The sequence below is a fragment of the Entelurus aequoreus genome, linkage group LG22, assembly GCF_033978785.1.
Source record: "Entelurus aequoreus isolate RoL-2023_Sb linkage group LG22, RoL_Eaeq_v1.1, whole genome shotgun sequence".
In the NCBI taxonomy this organism is placed as follows: Eukaryota; Metazoa; Chordata; class Actinopteri; order Syngnathiformes; family Syngnathidae; genus Entelurus; species Entelurus aequoreus.
This window is the reverse complement of record NC_084752.1, coordinates 30,317,953-30,335,654: the sequence shown is the minus strand read 5'-3', so window position 1 is coordinate 30,335,654 and position 17,702 is coordinate 30,317,953. Positions and strand designations below refer to the sequence as shown.

Below are 17,702 nucleotides of genomic sequence, written 5' to 3'. Positions count from 1 at the left end.
ACTCTACAGCGGATATTCTAAGCACTGCTCAAACACTGAACAGCTCGGAGCTATGTGCATAAAAAAGATGGAACAAGTGTATTGTAGTTATTTCCTGCTTAACAGTCCAAGTTTAGTCTGGTGCACCAAAAAATACTGTTTATCACAAAATATCCTATGTTTGTTTTTGTAAGATTTGTTGCCTTTTATATTGTTAGTGAAGAACCACAACACAAACCATATACAGTATATGTCTTCATCTCAATAGCTGACCTGATACATACAAAGCACTGGAAAAACTTTTCCTTTCAGTTCTGTCAAATAATCTTGTAATAATTGTTTACGTTGCATTTCTTTAGTTAAGGCATTTTAACCGTATATCATGCACTCATAAATTCATTGTTACTATGTATTATTAATTACTGCAGAGTATTTCTGTAAATGTCTTTATGCATTTTATATTACTGAATAATCAATCCAAAAACAGCATTGACTCCTTTTCTTAAAAGCTGAATTGTGTAAGTGCAAACATAATGTACTTTAATAGACCTTTATTAAGAATGTTAGAAATAAACTAAATCATCGCTAACTATTTATAGTACAGATACACAATACATGTTTTACTATAACTGTGTAATTAACTTATATAAGGGACGAGCAGTAGAAAATGGATGGATGCATGGATGGATGTTAATATAGGCCTAATTCACACAGCCCATATGCGACCTGTATCAGAATGTTTTCATGTCAATGCAATTCCGAATATTTCATTTTAGACCCAGGCCTCGTTCTTATTTAATTATAAATCACATACATGTGTGAAGCGTCCTCAATGTGAACGCTACCATGCTCAGGTCGCATTCATCCGACCAGAACATCATCAAAAAGCGATAAGCTACGAACAATGGGAGACCGGGCTTTCTGCTCTGCCGCTCCCAGCCTGTGGAACGCTCTCCCTGACCACCTGAGGGCACCACGGACTGTGGATGCTTTTAAAAAAGGCTTTTTTTTAGATATAGGCGTGCTAGTTTTAGTATTTATTTGTATTATCTTTTTATTTATGTTTAATACACTGTAGCACTTTGAGGTTGTTTGATCAATGAAAAGTGATTTTTACAAATAAAATCTATTATTATTATTATTATTATTATTATTATAAGCGTCATAATTGTTCGCCAAAATAGATGGTTACAAAATAAATAGTTGACATCAAAACAGCAAACAGGTGAAAATAATATGTTTTAGAAACTCCTGTGAAAGTTCCACCAGTCTTGTCTCCGACTGCTAGCCCACAGACACGCTCATGAATAAGGCTGCAGCTAACGATTATTTTTCTATCGATTAATATATAGATTATTTTTTCGATTAATCGGTTAATCTATAGATTATTTTTTTCGATTAATCTATAGATTATTTTTCCTTTTACTGATTATTTTTTTATTTAAAGTGAAGATGAAAAAATAAATGTTGGCCAGTTTTTTCAAAAGGCATGGCTTTTATTTACAAAAAAAAAAAAGTATGGCCACTCAGTCAACATTGACAACAACATGACAAAATATTCTGTAACAATGTAAACATTTAAAACTTTTAACATTAAACAAAATTAAAAGTAGCTTATTTGCTTTTTAATGTGCAAATATAAAAGTAAACATCCAGTGCAAATGTTAATATTCTGCAATAGTATAAGCATTTCAAAAGTAAAAGTATTGCTTATTTTGCTTTAAAATGTGCAAAAATAAAGATAAACATCCAATACAAAAAAGTGCAAAACGAAATATTCTGTAACAACAGTGTAAACATTTCAACAAAAGTGAAAGTATTGCTTATTTGCTAAAATGTGCAAAAATAAAGATAAACATCCAATACAAAAAAGGGTCAATCTAAATATTCTGGAGCACTGTAAACATTAAGTATTGCTTTTAAATCGTGCAAAATAAACATCCAGTCCAACACAGTACACAATAACCAATTCTACTCATTCCAGTGAGTGTCTAACAGTTGTAATGAAGAAAGGTTAGCATGTCTACATGCTCTGGGGTGACTGCTTCTTTTCTTGTTTACAATATTCCCAGCAGCTGAAAATAGGCGCTCAGAAGGGGTCGATGTGGCTGGAACTGAGAGGTAATTAGCCTTCACCTCAAGCCAGGACTGCGAGTGAGCAGAGCTGCAGTTTAAGTTTCTAGAAGGTCAACGGGCTCATAGTGATGGTACTAGTAGTTGACTGGGAGGTGTTTATTATCATTTGGGGAGAGTCCGCTGCCCGATGCACACCTGCTAAACACCTATCTGCTCCACGCTGAAGCGCTGACTACATGCACTCTGAATACGCATTGCTGATTGGCTGTTAACGCTCTGAATACGCACTGCTGATTGGCTGTTAGCGCTTTCTGTGTACCAATCAGATGGTTGTGTGGGTGGGACAATGCTGCGTGCTGAGACAGAGGCAGAAGGAGCAAAGCAGCTTGTTAAGACTTTAGCTTTAGCTTAGAAACTCGTTCGGTACACCCCCGTACCGAGCCGAAAGCCCCGTACCGAAACGGTTCAATACAAAACACGTACCGTTACACCCCTAGCAGATACAAATGACACATTCATGTTTTTGTGTAATGATGACAACGTATGCTCACGCAGACGATTGACTAGTTGATGGTTTTCTTTTCAAATGTTCGTTCATAGCCGTTGTGCTGCTATGATAGGCCATTTCCGCTCGACACAGTGTGCATACAACAACATTATTAGGCCGTTTATTGAAATACTCCCACACTTTTGACGACTTTTGGCGTGCTTTTTTCCCCTCGCTCGCACCGTCTGCTTTGCGCTCCGCCATGACGGTAGTGTGACGTAAATATGCGACGCGTCGACGCACAAAAACGGCGTCGACGTATTTACGTAACCGATGACGTCGACTATGTCGACGCGTCGTTTCAGCCTTACTCATGAAGCAAACATCGAAGTAAAATATCCCGTAAAAATGTGAGAGCCAAAATACTTTCCTCCTCCTCCTTAATCTTCAACGCACAATAATTCGGTTCAGAAAATATTACTTTTGATTACGGATGTCCGATAATGGCTTTTTGCCGATATCCGATATTCCGATATTGTCCAACTCTTTAATTACCGATACCGATATCAACCGATACCGATATCAACCGATATATGCAGTCGTGGAATTAACACATTATTATGCCTAATTTGGACAACCAGGTATGGTGAAGATAAGGTACTTTTTTTAAAAATTAGTAAAATAAGATAAATAAATTAAAAACATTTTCTTGAATAAAAAAGAAAGTACAACAATATAAAAACAGTTACATAGAAACTAGTAATGAATGAAAATTAGTAAAATTAACTGTTAAAGGTTAGTACTATTAGTGGACCAGCAGCACGCACAATCATGTGTGCTTACGGACTGTATCCCTTGCAGACTGTATTGATATATATTGATATATAATGTAGGAACCAGAATATTAATAACAGAAAGAAACAACCCTTTTGTGTGAATGAGTGTAAATGGGGGAGGGAGGTTTTTTTGTTGGTGCACTAATTGTAAGTGTATCTTGTGTTTTTATGTTGATTTAATTTAAAAAAAACAAAAAAACAAACAAAAAAAAAAAAAAAACGATACCGATAATAAAAAAAACGATACCGATAATTTCCGATATTACATTTTAACGCATATATCGGCCGATACTACTTTTGATTGCACAAAATTCTTGAAATTTGACAGAAATGTGCTTGTACTGAGATCAACTAGAGTTGGAGCCACATTTACTTCCGTAAACACTGCAGTGCGTGCGACGTAATGATGTCATGTCCACATACAGGTCAGATTGCATTCACATTGGAAATCGCATTGTTTTTTTTGGAATGTGAACGGCCACATAAAAAGATCGGATTTGACAAAAAAAAAGTTGAATTGGACATCCGACACATGAATATGGTACTGAGGGAACATTTGTTTAGCAATAAAAGGAAGTCTGCAGATAACATCTCACCCAAGTTAATTGGGCATACATGCACGCATATACCCTTCCCCAATCAACGCCTTCACCACTGCTTTATTCCTCCGGGGTTGTGGGGGCTGAGCAGCGCTTAACAGCAGCTGCTGGCCTCCAAGGTCCTGTTGGATGACTTTGTTGCGAGTTTGTTGTGATTAAATGTACCTTGTTTATGTGTGCCATGCTATGTGAGGTTTTTTTCCTCGGACTCAGTCTGGACCATTCCTGAGGGTCCAGCCTCAGACTGATATTTTTTTTACTTCCACCCTCCCCCCAATGTCACCTTTTTCCCACCTTTTTGAGGAGCGCCTAAGTGAGGCTGATCCGTTGGCGGTCCCGTCTTGTCTCCCTGTAACGTATGTCTGCTCTTAGCGGGATTGTGCCGAAAATGTAATTTCAGTTCTTATGTGTCTTGTACATGTAAGAATGGACAATAAAGCTGATTGATTGATTGATTGATTGATAATCAAGGCAAGCCAAAGGATGCACAGTACGCGCTTGAGACCAACAAAACTTCCAACCTGCAAAAACAATACAAATAATAAAATCTTAATTAAATAACTACAAGCAAATATTGATATAAAGCCACAGGCAACTGCACTTACGAATGGCCTCAACATGCTGCAGCAATACACAAAAGCAAACAAAAGGCTCATCAATCAAACACAATTCAACCACGTCTCAATCGGGGCCAAGCAGGAGATCAGTCTCCTTTACATATTTTTGGAAACCACCCCATACTGCCCAAAACTTCACGGAACAACCATTCAATGTCAGCCTAATCGTTTCCAGTTTGAGAAAATAAAGAACATCTTTAATTCAGCAGATGTGGCAAAGAGGCGTTGTTGCCTTCTCGTCAAAGTGGTGAATGCTACAAGATTCTACTGCATAATATTACTTTAACAGGGGCAGCGAATAGGCCACCAGACATACATCTAGATGCAAGTCAACAAGTCACGGACGAAAACTACCACTGAAGGATAATTGAGCTCACTGACATATTCTAAGCAGCAGAATAAAGCCTTGAAATAAGACTCTACATGAACAGTAGCCAACAGTTGACAGATTGCTCACAAGGCACACACCATCACAAGTTGTTGCCACAACATCAACTTTGCGCTGGCATTTCATTGCTAGTGTCATGTTGACAGTGTGTACACGCCACATTGTAAGTTAAGTAATATAACCTATTTCAACCTCAATTAACTCATTGTAAAGTACAGTATCATGCTGTGAGTATTAATTCATGTTCATCTAAACTCAAGGCATATTATTTCCAAACCCACTAAGGCCTGGAAATAATATGCGTCAATAAAGTACTTTATTAAATGTATTTGTTTTTTTCATTTTAACAGAAAAAAAATGCAGGTACCGCATGACATTGCACACCGTTTAAACTTTAATATTATCCAATATAGCAAAAAATATATTATCATACTTTCCAAACATTTTATTTTGTCAAATTACTTAAATTTCTGCTTGACTTTTGGTTTTAGAGCAAGTTTTCCATCAAATTGTACACTGTAAAAATGACGATACATTTTACTGTAAAATGTGCAATGTTTTTTACAGCATATTAACGTAAATTGAAAAAACTCTACCGCTGTTTTTTTACGGGAAATTCTGTCAACTGAGCTGCCAGTTTTATTACTGTAAGATCTATGGTTGTTATTTTTACTGTGCAGTATCACTGTTATTTTAACGGTAAAAAAAATTGGCAGCTCAGTTGCCAGAATATAAAAAAAACGATGGTACTGTAATATGTTGCAAAAAATACTACATTATATAGTAAAATTCTGGTGATTGAGTTTCTAGTTTTTTTACTGTAAAAAAATACAGATTTTTTTTTAGTGTACGTAAAAAATATCAAATGCATAGGTAAATTCATATATCATTCGTTGAAGGCAGCCATAACTACAATGTGGCCCTCAATGAAAATGAGTTTGACCACCCTGGTCTATGACAATAAATTATTATCACCTAGCGTATGTATGCCATGATGATAATACGGTACTTCGACTGTTGCCTACGTATGTAAATCTAGAGCTGTCAAGCGATTTAAAAAATTTGCGATTAATTAGGATCCGTAATTAATTATTTTAATTCATCTCTTTTTAACCTCATGTAAAATGGCTGGGAAAAGACCTGAATTAGAGACATTTTCATTTAAATATTATTCTTATTGGTATTATCAAGAAGGGCATATGAACAAAAAATGTACTTTATTAAATATTGCATTTGTTTTTAACAGACTAAAATGCTTCAATCTGTTGAAAAGCTCTATGGAGATGATGATTTAATTTTCCAGCATGATCTGGCACCTGCCCACAGTGCCAAAACCACCAGTAACTGGTGTACTGACCATGGCATTACTGTCCTTGATTGGCCTGCCAACTCCCCTGACCTGAACCCCATAGAGAATTTGTGGGGTATTGTGAAGAAGAAGCTGAAAGACACCAGACCCAATAATGCAAATGATCTAAAGGCCGCTATTGAAGCATCCTGGGCATCCATAACACCTCAGCAATGCCACAGGCTGATTGCCTCCATGCCACGCTGCATTGATGCAGTAATCCGTGCGAAAGGATTCCCAACCAAGTACTGAGTGCATTAATTGAAATTTGCAAATGTTTGATTTTGTTTTTTTACTTGGTCTGAGGAAATATTCTAATTTTTTTAGATATGATTTTTGAGTTTTCTTAAGCTGTATGCCATAATCAGCAATATTAAAATAATAAAAGGCTTGCAATATTTCAGTTGATGTGTAATGAATCCAGAATGTATGACATTTTCATGTTTTTAGTTGCATTGCAGAAAATAAAGGACTTTATCACAATATTTTAATTTTCTGAGACAGTCCTGTACATTGTGGATGCTGTCTGCTCCACACACTGTAAGTCTTTGCTGTCGTCCAGCATTCTGTTTTTGTTTACTTTGTAGCCAGTTCAGTTTTAGTTTCGTTCTGCATAGCCTTCCCTAAGCTTCAATGCCTTTTCTTAGGGGCACTCACCTTTTGTTTATTTTTGGTTTAAGCATTAGACACCTTATTACCTGCACGCTGCCTCCCGCTGTTTCCGACATCTCCAAAGCAATTAGCTACCGGCTGCCACCTACTGATATGGAAGAGTATTACACGGTTACTCTGCCAAGCTCTAGACAGCACAGACACTCAACAACAACACATTTGCAGACTATAATTACTGGTTTGCAAAAAATATTTTTAACCCAAATAGGTGAAATTAGATCATCTCCCACGGCACACCAGACTGTATCTCACGGCATAGTGTGCGCCGCAGCACAGTGGTTGAAAAACACTGATGTAGACCACAATGAAGTGTTTTAAATGTAGAAAATTATTCCTAATGTGACCCCTGAATAGCTGAAATGTGGATAGGATTCCTGCATTGGAAAACCTTCCTTGGCATGGTTTGCCAAAAAAAAAATCTAAAATTGTATTTGTAAATAAAATGTGTTTTGATGAGGGTTAGTTCTACATAGTCAAACAAAGAAATGTAGTCAAATACTCCTCTCTAATTTAAATTTTGCTTAACCCAGTAAGAGTTAACTGAAGCTCTGTCATGCATTCTTTTTATTTTGAACAATATTAATGACAATATTTAGTTCCAATAATTAACCCTAAAAATGCACCTACATTTTTAATCATTTAATGAGGTTCTGAACGAAAATCTAGTTTGCGTTTCAAAAAAATCCGTATCAAAACTCAAAATGTCATGCTTGCGATACTAACTACACTTGTGATATAATACAGTGCAATCTGCCCTATTTTTAGCAAAAAGACATTTACGATGGATGAACATGAAATGTCAATCCTGTTAAGAGAAATGCCACCCTCCCATTTATCACCTTGTCATTTTCAAGCAGTGACTGAGAGGCCCTCTGTCTGACCTCCATTTTACAGGCGAGCACCTTAGCCTTAATAATTTATGGCTAAACACAAAGTGAGGACCTTTTCTCCTTTTAAAAAGTGCAATGGAAACGCCTGCCTGTTGATAAGGTGGGCATTATTTATTCAATATGTCTGGGCAGGGAATGTATGAAAAAGGAAATAAGACCATGGCAGTTTATAGTCATTTTTACCACAGGATTTGTCTATAGTGAATGAAATGAAATAAAATAAAATAAAATAAATCAATACTTTAAAATGCATTTTCGGACGTATTGCTGCTTCAATTTTAAATTTGAAAACTTACTTTTTGGGAAACTCTAGGAAAAGGTGAATGTTTTCCATGTTTAGTATTTACATTAGAGATGTCCAATAAATGCTTTAAAATGTAATATCGGAAATTATCGGTATCGGTTTCAAAATTATCGGTATCGGTTTCAAAAAGTAAAATGTATGACTTTTTAAAACGCCGCTGTGTGCACGGACGTAGGGAGAAGTACAGAGCGCCAATAAACCTTAAAGGCACTGCCTTTGCGTGCCGGCCCAGTCACACAATATCTACGGCTTTTCACACACACAAGTGAATGCAAGGCATACTTGGTCAACAGCCATACAGGTCACACTGAGGGTTCGGGTATAAACAACTTTAACGCTGTTACAAATATGTGCCACACTGTGAACCCACACCAAACAAGAATGACAAACACATTTCGGGAGAACATCCGCACCGTAACACAACATAAACACAACATAACAAATACCCAGAACCCTTTGCAGCACTAACTCTTCCGGGACGCTACAATGTGAAATTATTAACACATTACCGTAAAATATCAAATAATATTATTTAGCTCATTCACGTAAGAGACTAGACGTATAAGATTTCATCGGATTTAGTGATTAGGAGTGACAGATTGTTTGGTAAACATATAGCATGTTCTATATGTTATAGTTATTTGAATGACTCTTACCATAATATGTTACGTTAACATACCAGGCACGTTCTCAGTTGGTTATCTATGCGTCATATAACCCGCGACCCCGAAGGGAATAAGCGGTAGAAAATGGATGGATGGATAACGTACACTTATTCAGTCTGTTGTTCACTATTCTTTATTTATTTTAAATTGCCTTTCAAATGTCTATTCTTGGTGTTGGGTTTTATCAAATAAATTTCCCCAAAAAATGCGACTTATACTCCAGTGCGACTTATGTTTTTTTTCCTTCTTTATTATGCATTTTCGGCAGGTGCGACTTATACTCCGGTGCGACTTGATTATCCTGTGTGATGACTGTATTATGATGATAGTATATATCTGATAGTATATATCTGTATCATGAATCAATTTAAGTGGACCCCGACTTAAACAAGTTGAAAAACTTATTCGGGTGTTACCATTTAGTGGTCAATTGTACAGAATATGAACTTCACTGTGCAACCTACTAATAAAAGTCTCAATCAATCAATCAAACTCCGAAAAACACGGTAGTCGTGAAAATAAAGAAAACCCATTGAATGAGAAGGTGTGTCCAAACTTTTGGCCTCTACTGTATGTAATCACAGTTTATGCAAATTCAATGCATTTTCTTTTTTTTTTCATGACTATTTACGTTGTAGGTTGTTACTGAAGGCATCAAAACTATGACACCTGTGAAGTGAAAAACCTTCCAGGAGACTACTTCTTGAAGCTCATCGAGAGAATGCCAAGAGTGTGCAAAACAGTAATCAGAGCAAAGGGTGGCTATTTTGAAGAAAATAGAATATAAAACATGCTTTCATTTATTTCATCTTTTTTATATTTTTTTTTAACTACATAACTCCCCATGTGTTCATTCATAGTTTTGATGCCTTCAGTGACAATCTACAATGTAAATAGTCATGAAAATAAAGAAAATGCATTGAATGAGAAGGTGTGTCCAAACTTTTGGCCTCTACTGTATATACCGTAATTTCCGGACTATAAGCCGCACCTGACTATAAGCCGCACCAGCTAAATTTAAGGGAAAATACAGATTGCTCCATATATAAGCCGCACCCGACTATAAGCCGCAGGGTTTTGATGTGTAATTACCGTAGTATATAGGGGTTCCTGCTACCACGGAGGGGAATGTCGGGACAGAGATGACTGTTTGGGAACGCAAAGCGTCCCATTTATTAACAATAAATCTTTCAATCATTCAATCAAACTTTCACATCTTTGACATGGCGAACAGCATTCATGCAGAGTACAAATAATACAACGGTGCAAAGTAATACAAAGTGCTCGCCTGTACGTTATCAAAATAACCAGCCTACCGGTATATGAAAAGTCAGTCTTTAATCATTGTGTCATCGTCTTCCTCCTGTGTACTAAAACCACCGAAATCCTCTTCGTCGGTGTCGGAGAAGAACAGGCCGTAAATAAGCCGCACCCTTGTATAAGCCGCAGGGACCAGAACGAGGGGAAAAAGTAGCGGCTTATAGTCCGGAAATTACGGTAATCACAGTTTATGCAAATTGCCACAGGTATGTTGGCAATCTGGGGGGAAAAATACCTGACTATTGTTGTGTTGTTGAATGTGTTTGCAAGACTGCTTCAACGTATCCCCTCCACATCCCGTCTTTTCATTATCCTTCGTCATCTCTTATATGAAAACATTAACAGTAAAGCTGGACCAAAATAACTCACAATAAAAGCAGACTGGCTGACGTCACGCTATGCAAAAGCATGTGCTGTCAACACCTTGGACTGAGTCATTTCTGGTCGCACTTGCACCTGACTACCAACAGGTGGGTTGTTGGCAGTCACAGCAGATCACACGGCATCGCCAACACCAAACCAGTGTGAACCTTTCCCTCCCGCAGACTCCATGAAGTGTACCCGTTTATTAGATTGATGCAGGGAGCGGAGACCTCGGAATGTCTCACTCTCTTGCTCACACCCGCAGGAGAAAAGCTCCCAATCATTAAGATCCAATGACTTGCAGGGTGTTTATCTTTAAGTCCAAACAAGAGACTAGCTTTGTGTCCGGGAGCAATGCACCTACAACCGCACGTGCTTTTGCACCTGGTCACGCCTGCTACGTGTGGACTGTGACAGCGCGCAATCTTATCTCCCGTCAAAGAACGCGGCAACTGGTGATGATAATGTTGGGATGAGTGGGAGTTCTCTGATTGCCATTCAGTGTTAGCAAAATGTAAATGAGACATGATTTTTACATACAACGGTATGCAAAACAGTGTTTTTTTAATGCATTTAAGTGAGCACAGTTTCAACTGCAATCTCTTTTGAGGTCCAAAGGAGGCAAAATATTGGATGGCATGAATGATTTGCCTCACTTCCATTTGGACTTTTAGTGGAGGATGTAAGATTTACAGCTTTTTCGAACGAGACAAAAAATAGATTACTGTAATTTCCGGTATATACGCCGCTTTTTTCCCACACTTTGAGCCATGAGCTTTATTCAAAGCTGTGGCTTATTTGTGGATTTTTCCAAGTTCACAAGCAGCCAATTAAGGTTGCCTCGTGGAATCAGACCAATGCCCTCGAAATGTTCAAGTGTATGTTACAGTGGCCGAATACTCAATACCAGTACCTCAATATCTTCCAGTTACTGAGGGATAGGGTTATGTGATTATCACAGTACTTGGATTGCCTTGAAATTCTCTTCATACGATGTCTGCTTTATTGGGAGGGTTGGCATCTATGCAATGGAAAACTTTCATGACTAAAAAGGAGCAATAAAAGGGCCTACACATTGATTAGTCACTTATTTCTTAAAAAAAAAGATTGACTCTGATGAGGTGGAGCATTATTTATCTTGATAAAATAAATATGTTGCAAACATCGATATAGCCAACCAGCACGTTTCCTTAGGAGCATTACTCAGCTTGACAATGGAATCAAAACGGAGATTCAGAACTTTCCAAGTGAGACTTCTTGGAGTTGTACACACTGCAGGTAGACTCCGATTTGTTCTTGCCCATATGCAACCTGTATCAGATTTTTCACATCTGCAGTGCAATTTTAAATGTTTCATGTCAGACCCAGGCCTTTTTCGTATGTGGAAATAAATCGGACATATATGCAATGAGTCCTCAATGTGAACGCTTCCGCGCTAAAGTCGCATTCATCCGACCAGAGCGTCATCAAAAAGCAATAAGAGTCATAATTATTCAGAAAATGTTGACATTGATTGCACAAAATCCTGGAAATTGCCACTCTGCAGTGAGTGCGACGTCATTTTTTTGTAACGTAAACAGCCACTAAAAAGATCGGATTTGACAAAAAAAAGTGTGAACGTAGTCTTTACCTCTTGATTGCAACCTGAAAGTCTGGTGAAAATTGAACAGACCTGGCCAGGCTAATTCACAACAAACTGTTTTGATGTTTCCATTAATAACAATAACAAGTAAGCTGTACGTATATTGAACTACCTTAATTTTTTATGCGTTCTTATACAGACAGGGGTTTTATAATCAGCAACAAAGCAAATCCACAGCTGTGGTCAGATATTTACATATTCTAATTATGAGCCAGAACGTCTTCTACATGTTAGGTTTTTAATTATTCATTTAAACTGCTGTTTGAAAGAAATGATTACTTAACAAACACATTCAATTATGAACAAACAATAACTGGCTGCACAGATTTTAATGTGTTTGGGATGTTCCCTAAATTCTCAATATTAGGGACACAGGGTAAGCTGGAGCCCAACCCAGCTAACCCTGAGTGAGAAGCGGGGTACACCCTGGACTGTCCACCAGCCAATCATAGGACACATAAACAAACAAGCATCCTCACCTATATGGACAATTTAACATCTCTTATGAGTTTAACAAGCATTATTTGAGGATGTGGGAGGAAGCTGGGGTATTTGGAGGAAACCCACACATGCACAAGGAAAACATGTAAACAACACACAGAGGTGCCCAAATGAAGATACAAACCCACAACTCTCCTGACTATGTCACCAGTGAAGAAAACACTAATTCCTGATAGCGCTGCTAAAATGTATTTTAATAAAAAAGTATGCATCACTTCTAGCAAGAATCACATTATGGAAGCATGTAGAAAAAGTGCAAAACGACTTCAAAATTGTTTTCCTCAATGTCGCTTTTTGTGGCCCTATTTGTCAAACAGCAGCATTGCATTGTGTGTTACTGTTGAACTTTCTGCCAAATACTTGGCATATTACAACACAGAAAAAAACAATGTTCTTCACTTCCCACATTGGAGCAACAATCAACACTATTTAGGTTGTTGTTCCATGCAAAATATGATGTGGGTGTAAACAAGTCCTGTTGATAGATTAATATGAAGGTTTTCAGTATGTTGTGTCAATTTGTGTTATTGCTTGTATGACCACATGTTAACCAGACAGACCACTGGCCATGTATATTTTGACTTGCTGTTACAAAAAAAAAATCACAGTTCATGAACAAACAGTAGCAGCAACATATCGATCAGACAGCTAACATATAAAACACATCCTCTCTGAATAAACCAGGTGTCGGGTTTACCTTGGCACTGGAATCCTTGTTTTCCAAAGCCCCTGTGGACACAAACAAAAGCAGAATTAAATGATCTGACCACTCCCAGGCACAATCAGAAAGATCTTAATTTGGAATCAGGGGAATAGTCCTTAGTAGGGCTAGGCGATATGGCTGAAAACTGTATAACGATATACAGTTGTGGTCAAAAGTTTACATACACTTGTAAAGAACATAATGTCATGGCTGTCTTGAGTTTCCAATATGACATCACATGAACAAAGATAAGACCTTCTGTAGAAAAGTTCTGTGGTCAGATGAAACAAAAATTGAGCTGTTTGGCCACAATACCCGAGCAATATGTTTGGAGGAGAAAAGGTGAGGCATTTAATCCCAGAAACACCACCCCTACCGTCAAGCATGGTGATGGTAGTATTATGCTCTGGGCGTGTTTTGCTGCCAATGGAACTGGTGCTTTACAGAGAGGACAATGAAAAAGGAGGATTACCTCCAAATTCTTCAGGACAACCTAAAATCATCAGCCCGGAAGTTGGGTCTTGGGCGCAGTTGGGTGTTCCAACAGGACAATGACCCCAAACACACGTCAAAAGTGGTAAAGGAATGGCTAAATCAGGCTAAAATTAAGGTTTTAGAATGGCCTTCCCAAATTCCTGACTTAAACCCCATTGAGAACATGTGGACAATGCTGAAGAAACAAATACATGTAAAAAAAAACAACAAATTTAGCTAAACTGCACCAATTTTGTCAAGAGGAGTGGTCAAAAATTCAACCAGACGCTTGCCAGAAGCTTGTGGATGGCTACCAAAAGCGCCTTATTGCAGTGAAACTTGCCAAGGGACATGAAACCAAATATTAACATTGCTGTATGTATACTTTTGACCCTGCAGATTTGGTCACATTTTCAGTAGACCCATAATACATTCATAAAAGAACCAAACTTCATGAATGTTTTTTGTTTTGTGTTTTGTTTTGTGTTTTTTGTATGTGCTCCAATCACAGTTGTAGAAATCATTGGAAACTCAAGACAGCCATGACATTATGTTTTTTACTATATCGTTTTATCGTCCAGCCCTAGTCCTTCAACACTGAAATACAACGTGTGAGGTTGTTTGCTGGTTGCCTCTCTGAACTAAATTAACTCAAACCTTACACTGAATCACATTATTAACCGATAAAAAACGATAAAAAAGGTTATTGAAGAGATCTCAGGACCATTAATGTATATTAGTAATTAGTAGTCATTAATGTATATTAGTAACCTATCATTTCAAACAGGTAAATTCCCAAACAAAATGAAAATAGCTAAAGTTGCACCAATTTATAAGACTGGAGACAAACACCAATTTACAAATTATAGACCTGTTTCTTTACTTCCACAATTTTCTAAAATCATTGAAAAACTGTTCAATAACAGATTAGAGAGTTTCACAAACAAAAATAGAATATTCGATGAGAACCAATATGGATACAGAGCTAATGTTTCAACATCGATGGCTTTAATTTAAATTACAGAATAAATTACCAATGCAATAGATAGTACAAAAAATGTGCGGCAGCAGTGTTTATGGATCTAACTAAAGCATTTGACACTATTAATCACAATATTTTAATCAAAAGACTAGAACGATATGACATCAGAGGGTTGGTCTTAAACTGGATAAGAAGTTATTTAACGAACTGGAAACAATACGTGAAGCTAAGCAAACACACATCTACAACGCTAAATATATTCGGCGGTGTACCTCAGGGATCAATACTGGGATCAAAATTATTCAATCTCTATATAAATGACATTTGTAAAGTTACAAAAGATTTAATGTTAGTATTATTTGCGGATGATACAACAGTGTTTTGTTCAGGAGAGAATACACAGAAGCTAATACAAATAACAACAGAAGAAATAAACTAATTAAAAAGATGGTTTGACAAAAACAGACTATCTTTGAATCTCAGTAAAACTAAAATAATGCTATTTGGTAACAGTAGAAGAGAAAGTCAAACACAAATACAAATAGACGGAATAGAAATTGAAAGAGTAAATGAAACAACATTTCTAGGTATAATGATTGATGATAAATTGAACTGGAAATCTCATATAAAAAATACACAACATAAAGTAGCAAGAAACACGTCAATAATGAATAAAGCAAAATATGTTCTACACCAAAAATCACTTCATATTCTCTACTGCTCGCTAGTGTTACCATATCTGAGTTATTGTGTAGAAATATGGGGAAATAACTACAAAAGTACACTTCATTCATTAACGGTGTTACAAAAAAGATCAGTTAGAATAATACATAATGTTGGATATAGAGAACATACAAACCCTTTATTTATTGAATTAAAAATACTGAAATTCCACAACATAGTGAATTTGCAAACAGCTAAAATTATGCACAAAGCAAACTATAACCTGCTACCCAAGAATATACAACAATTCTTCTCAAAAAAAAGAGGAGAAATATAATCTTAGAGAAAGATGTAATTTAAAACATTTGTATGCACGTACAACACTTAAGACCTTCAGTATGGAATCAAAAGAAATCAAACAATGTACTAATATAATCCACTTCAAGAAACTCTTCAAACTTAAAGTGTTTACAAAGTACAAAGAAGAAGAACCATGATAAACATTCTGAATTTATTTCATCCATCCATTCATTTTCAAAATAATCTTACTCATCTCACTATATGAAATGTAACTTACTTCACCGAATATTATTTATGTATTTATTTATTTGTATTGTGATTACTTATGGAGTATATTGTGAATAAATTGAGAACAGGAAGTGAACAAAAGTTTTAGCAACTGTTATGTAAAAGAAAAGGGGTAGGATTAAATAAGCTCTGCTTCTTCCTACTCCTTTTCGAACATGTTGAAAAGAGAAACTGGAAATTGGGATGTATCATGTTGTATGCTTGCATGTTCCAAATAAAAAAAAACTTAAACTCAAACTCAAAACCGTATCCACTCGGCATCCATTGCCCCGGTCACCCACTGGGGGGACCCCACAATTGTGGTCCCTTCCAAGGTTTCTCGTTGTTCCCATTGGTTTGAGGTTTTTTTTGCCTTGATGTGGGATCTGAGCCGAGGATGTTGTTGTGCCTTGTGCAGCCCTTTGAGACATCTGTGATTAAGGGCTATATAGGTACATTTTGATTGATTGATTGATTGATTGATTGATTGATTGATTGATTGATTGATTGATTTATAAATAAAGTTGGTATGGTATGGTATTGACATTAAAAAAGGCACTGTAGACTAGTCTTAGATTTTCGGTGACTGTGATAGGAGATGAAAAACCTGAGTGTGTGTTGTGTTTCAAAACACTGGCAGTAGAATAATACATTGTTGAGACACTTGGAGACCATTCACGCCAGTCACGTTGGCAAACTACCAGAGTTTTTCAAGAGGAAATGTTGTGACTACCAAAAGCAGGAAAGCGTTTTTAAAAAACTGCCCAATCACACACACAACCTCCTATGAGGTTACATAAAGATTACATGTTCAAAGAAACCACACACAATTGCAGAGGAGCTCCTACTGCCCACTGATATGGTGATCAGATGCTGTTGATGAAAAAAGCACTGATTAATAGAATATGTCGCCCTGTTCAGGTGTAAACGGGGGTCTGGATATTAGGGGTGTACAGTAAATGTATTTGTATTCTCATTTTCCAGTATTGAGCTTTTGGTCGTTACAAAATTAGACAATATCTGATATCAATCAATCAATCAATCAATCAATGTTTATTTATATAGCCCTAAATCACAAGTGTCTCAAAGGGCTGTACAAGCCACAACGACATCCTCGGTGTCGAGTGGGTCTGACATAATATTGTGAAAGTCCAACACATCAGCGAAAGTCCAGTCCATGGTGGGGCCAGCGGGAACCATCCCGAGCGGAGACGGGTCAGCAGCGTAGAGATGTCCCCATATAAATTATATTGTGATAATGCATGTTAATGGCACATTCTAGCGGTGTCCCGCAATTTTGACAGCGACAACAGAACGACCACGTCCTCAACAAAATGTAGCGTTGCGAGCTGGCGCCCAACATACCGCCACAGTGCAAAGCTGCTTCTAAGTCAGCAATCCTAGCCTCCATGGCGGCAAATTAAATAAGTTACTCACAAGCATCACTGGAGGACGAGGAACAGCTAAACAGGCTTGAAGAGGATACAATAAGACTAAACTAAACACTAAGGTAGAGTTCCTAAATGTAAACAGAGGTGGGCGGATCAATACAAATACAAGCAGTAACAATAGCAAGTATAGTATCAGTATATGGTTGATACTACAGTGATTACCTCAATGTTTATT

At 37.1% G+C, this 17,702-nt stretch overlaps 1 protein-coding gene across 1 annotated transcript in view; it reads right to left on the bottom strand.

Annotated features, from left to right (window-relative positions):
• The window catches only part of prkcaa (protein kinase C, alpha, a), a 423,303-nt gene that overhangs the window by 362,798 nt on the left and 42,803 nt on the right, over window positions 1–17,702 (bottom strand). The window contains 1 exon segment of the mRNA XM_062032863.1: window positions 13,385–13,416. Within this exon segment, the coding sequence (XP_061888847.1) occupies window positions 13,385–13,416 (32 nt within the window).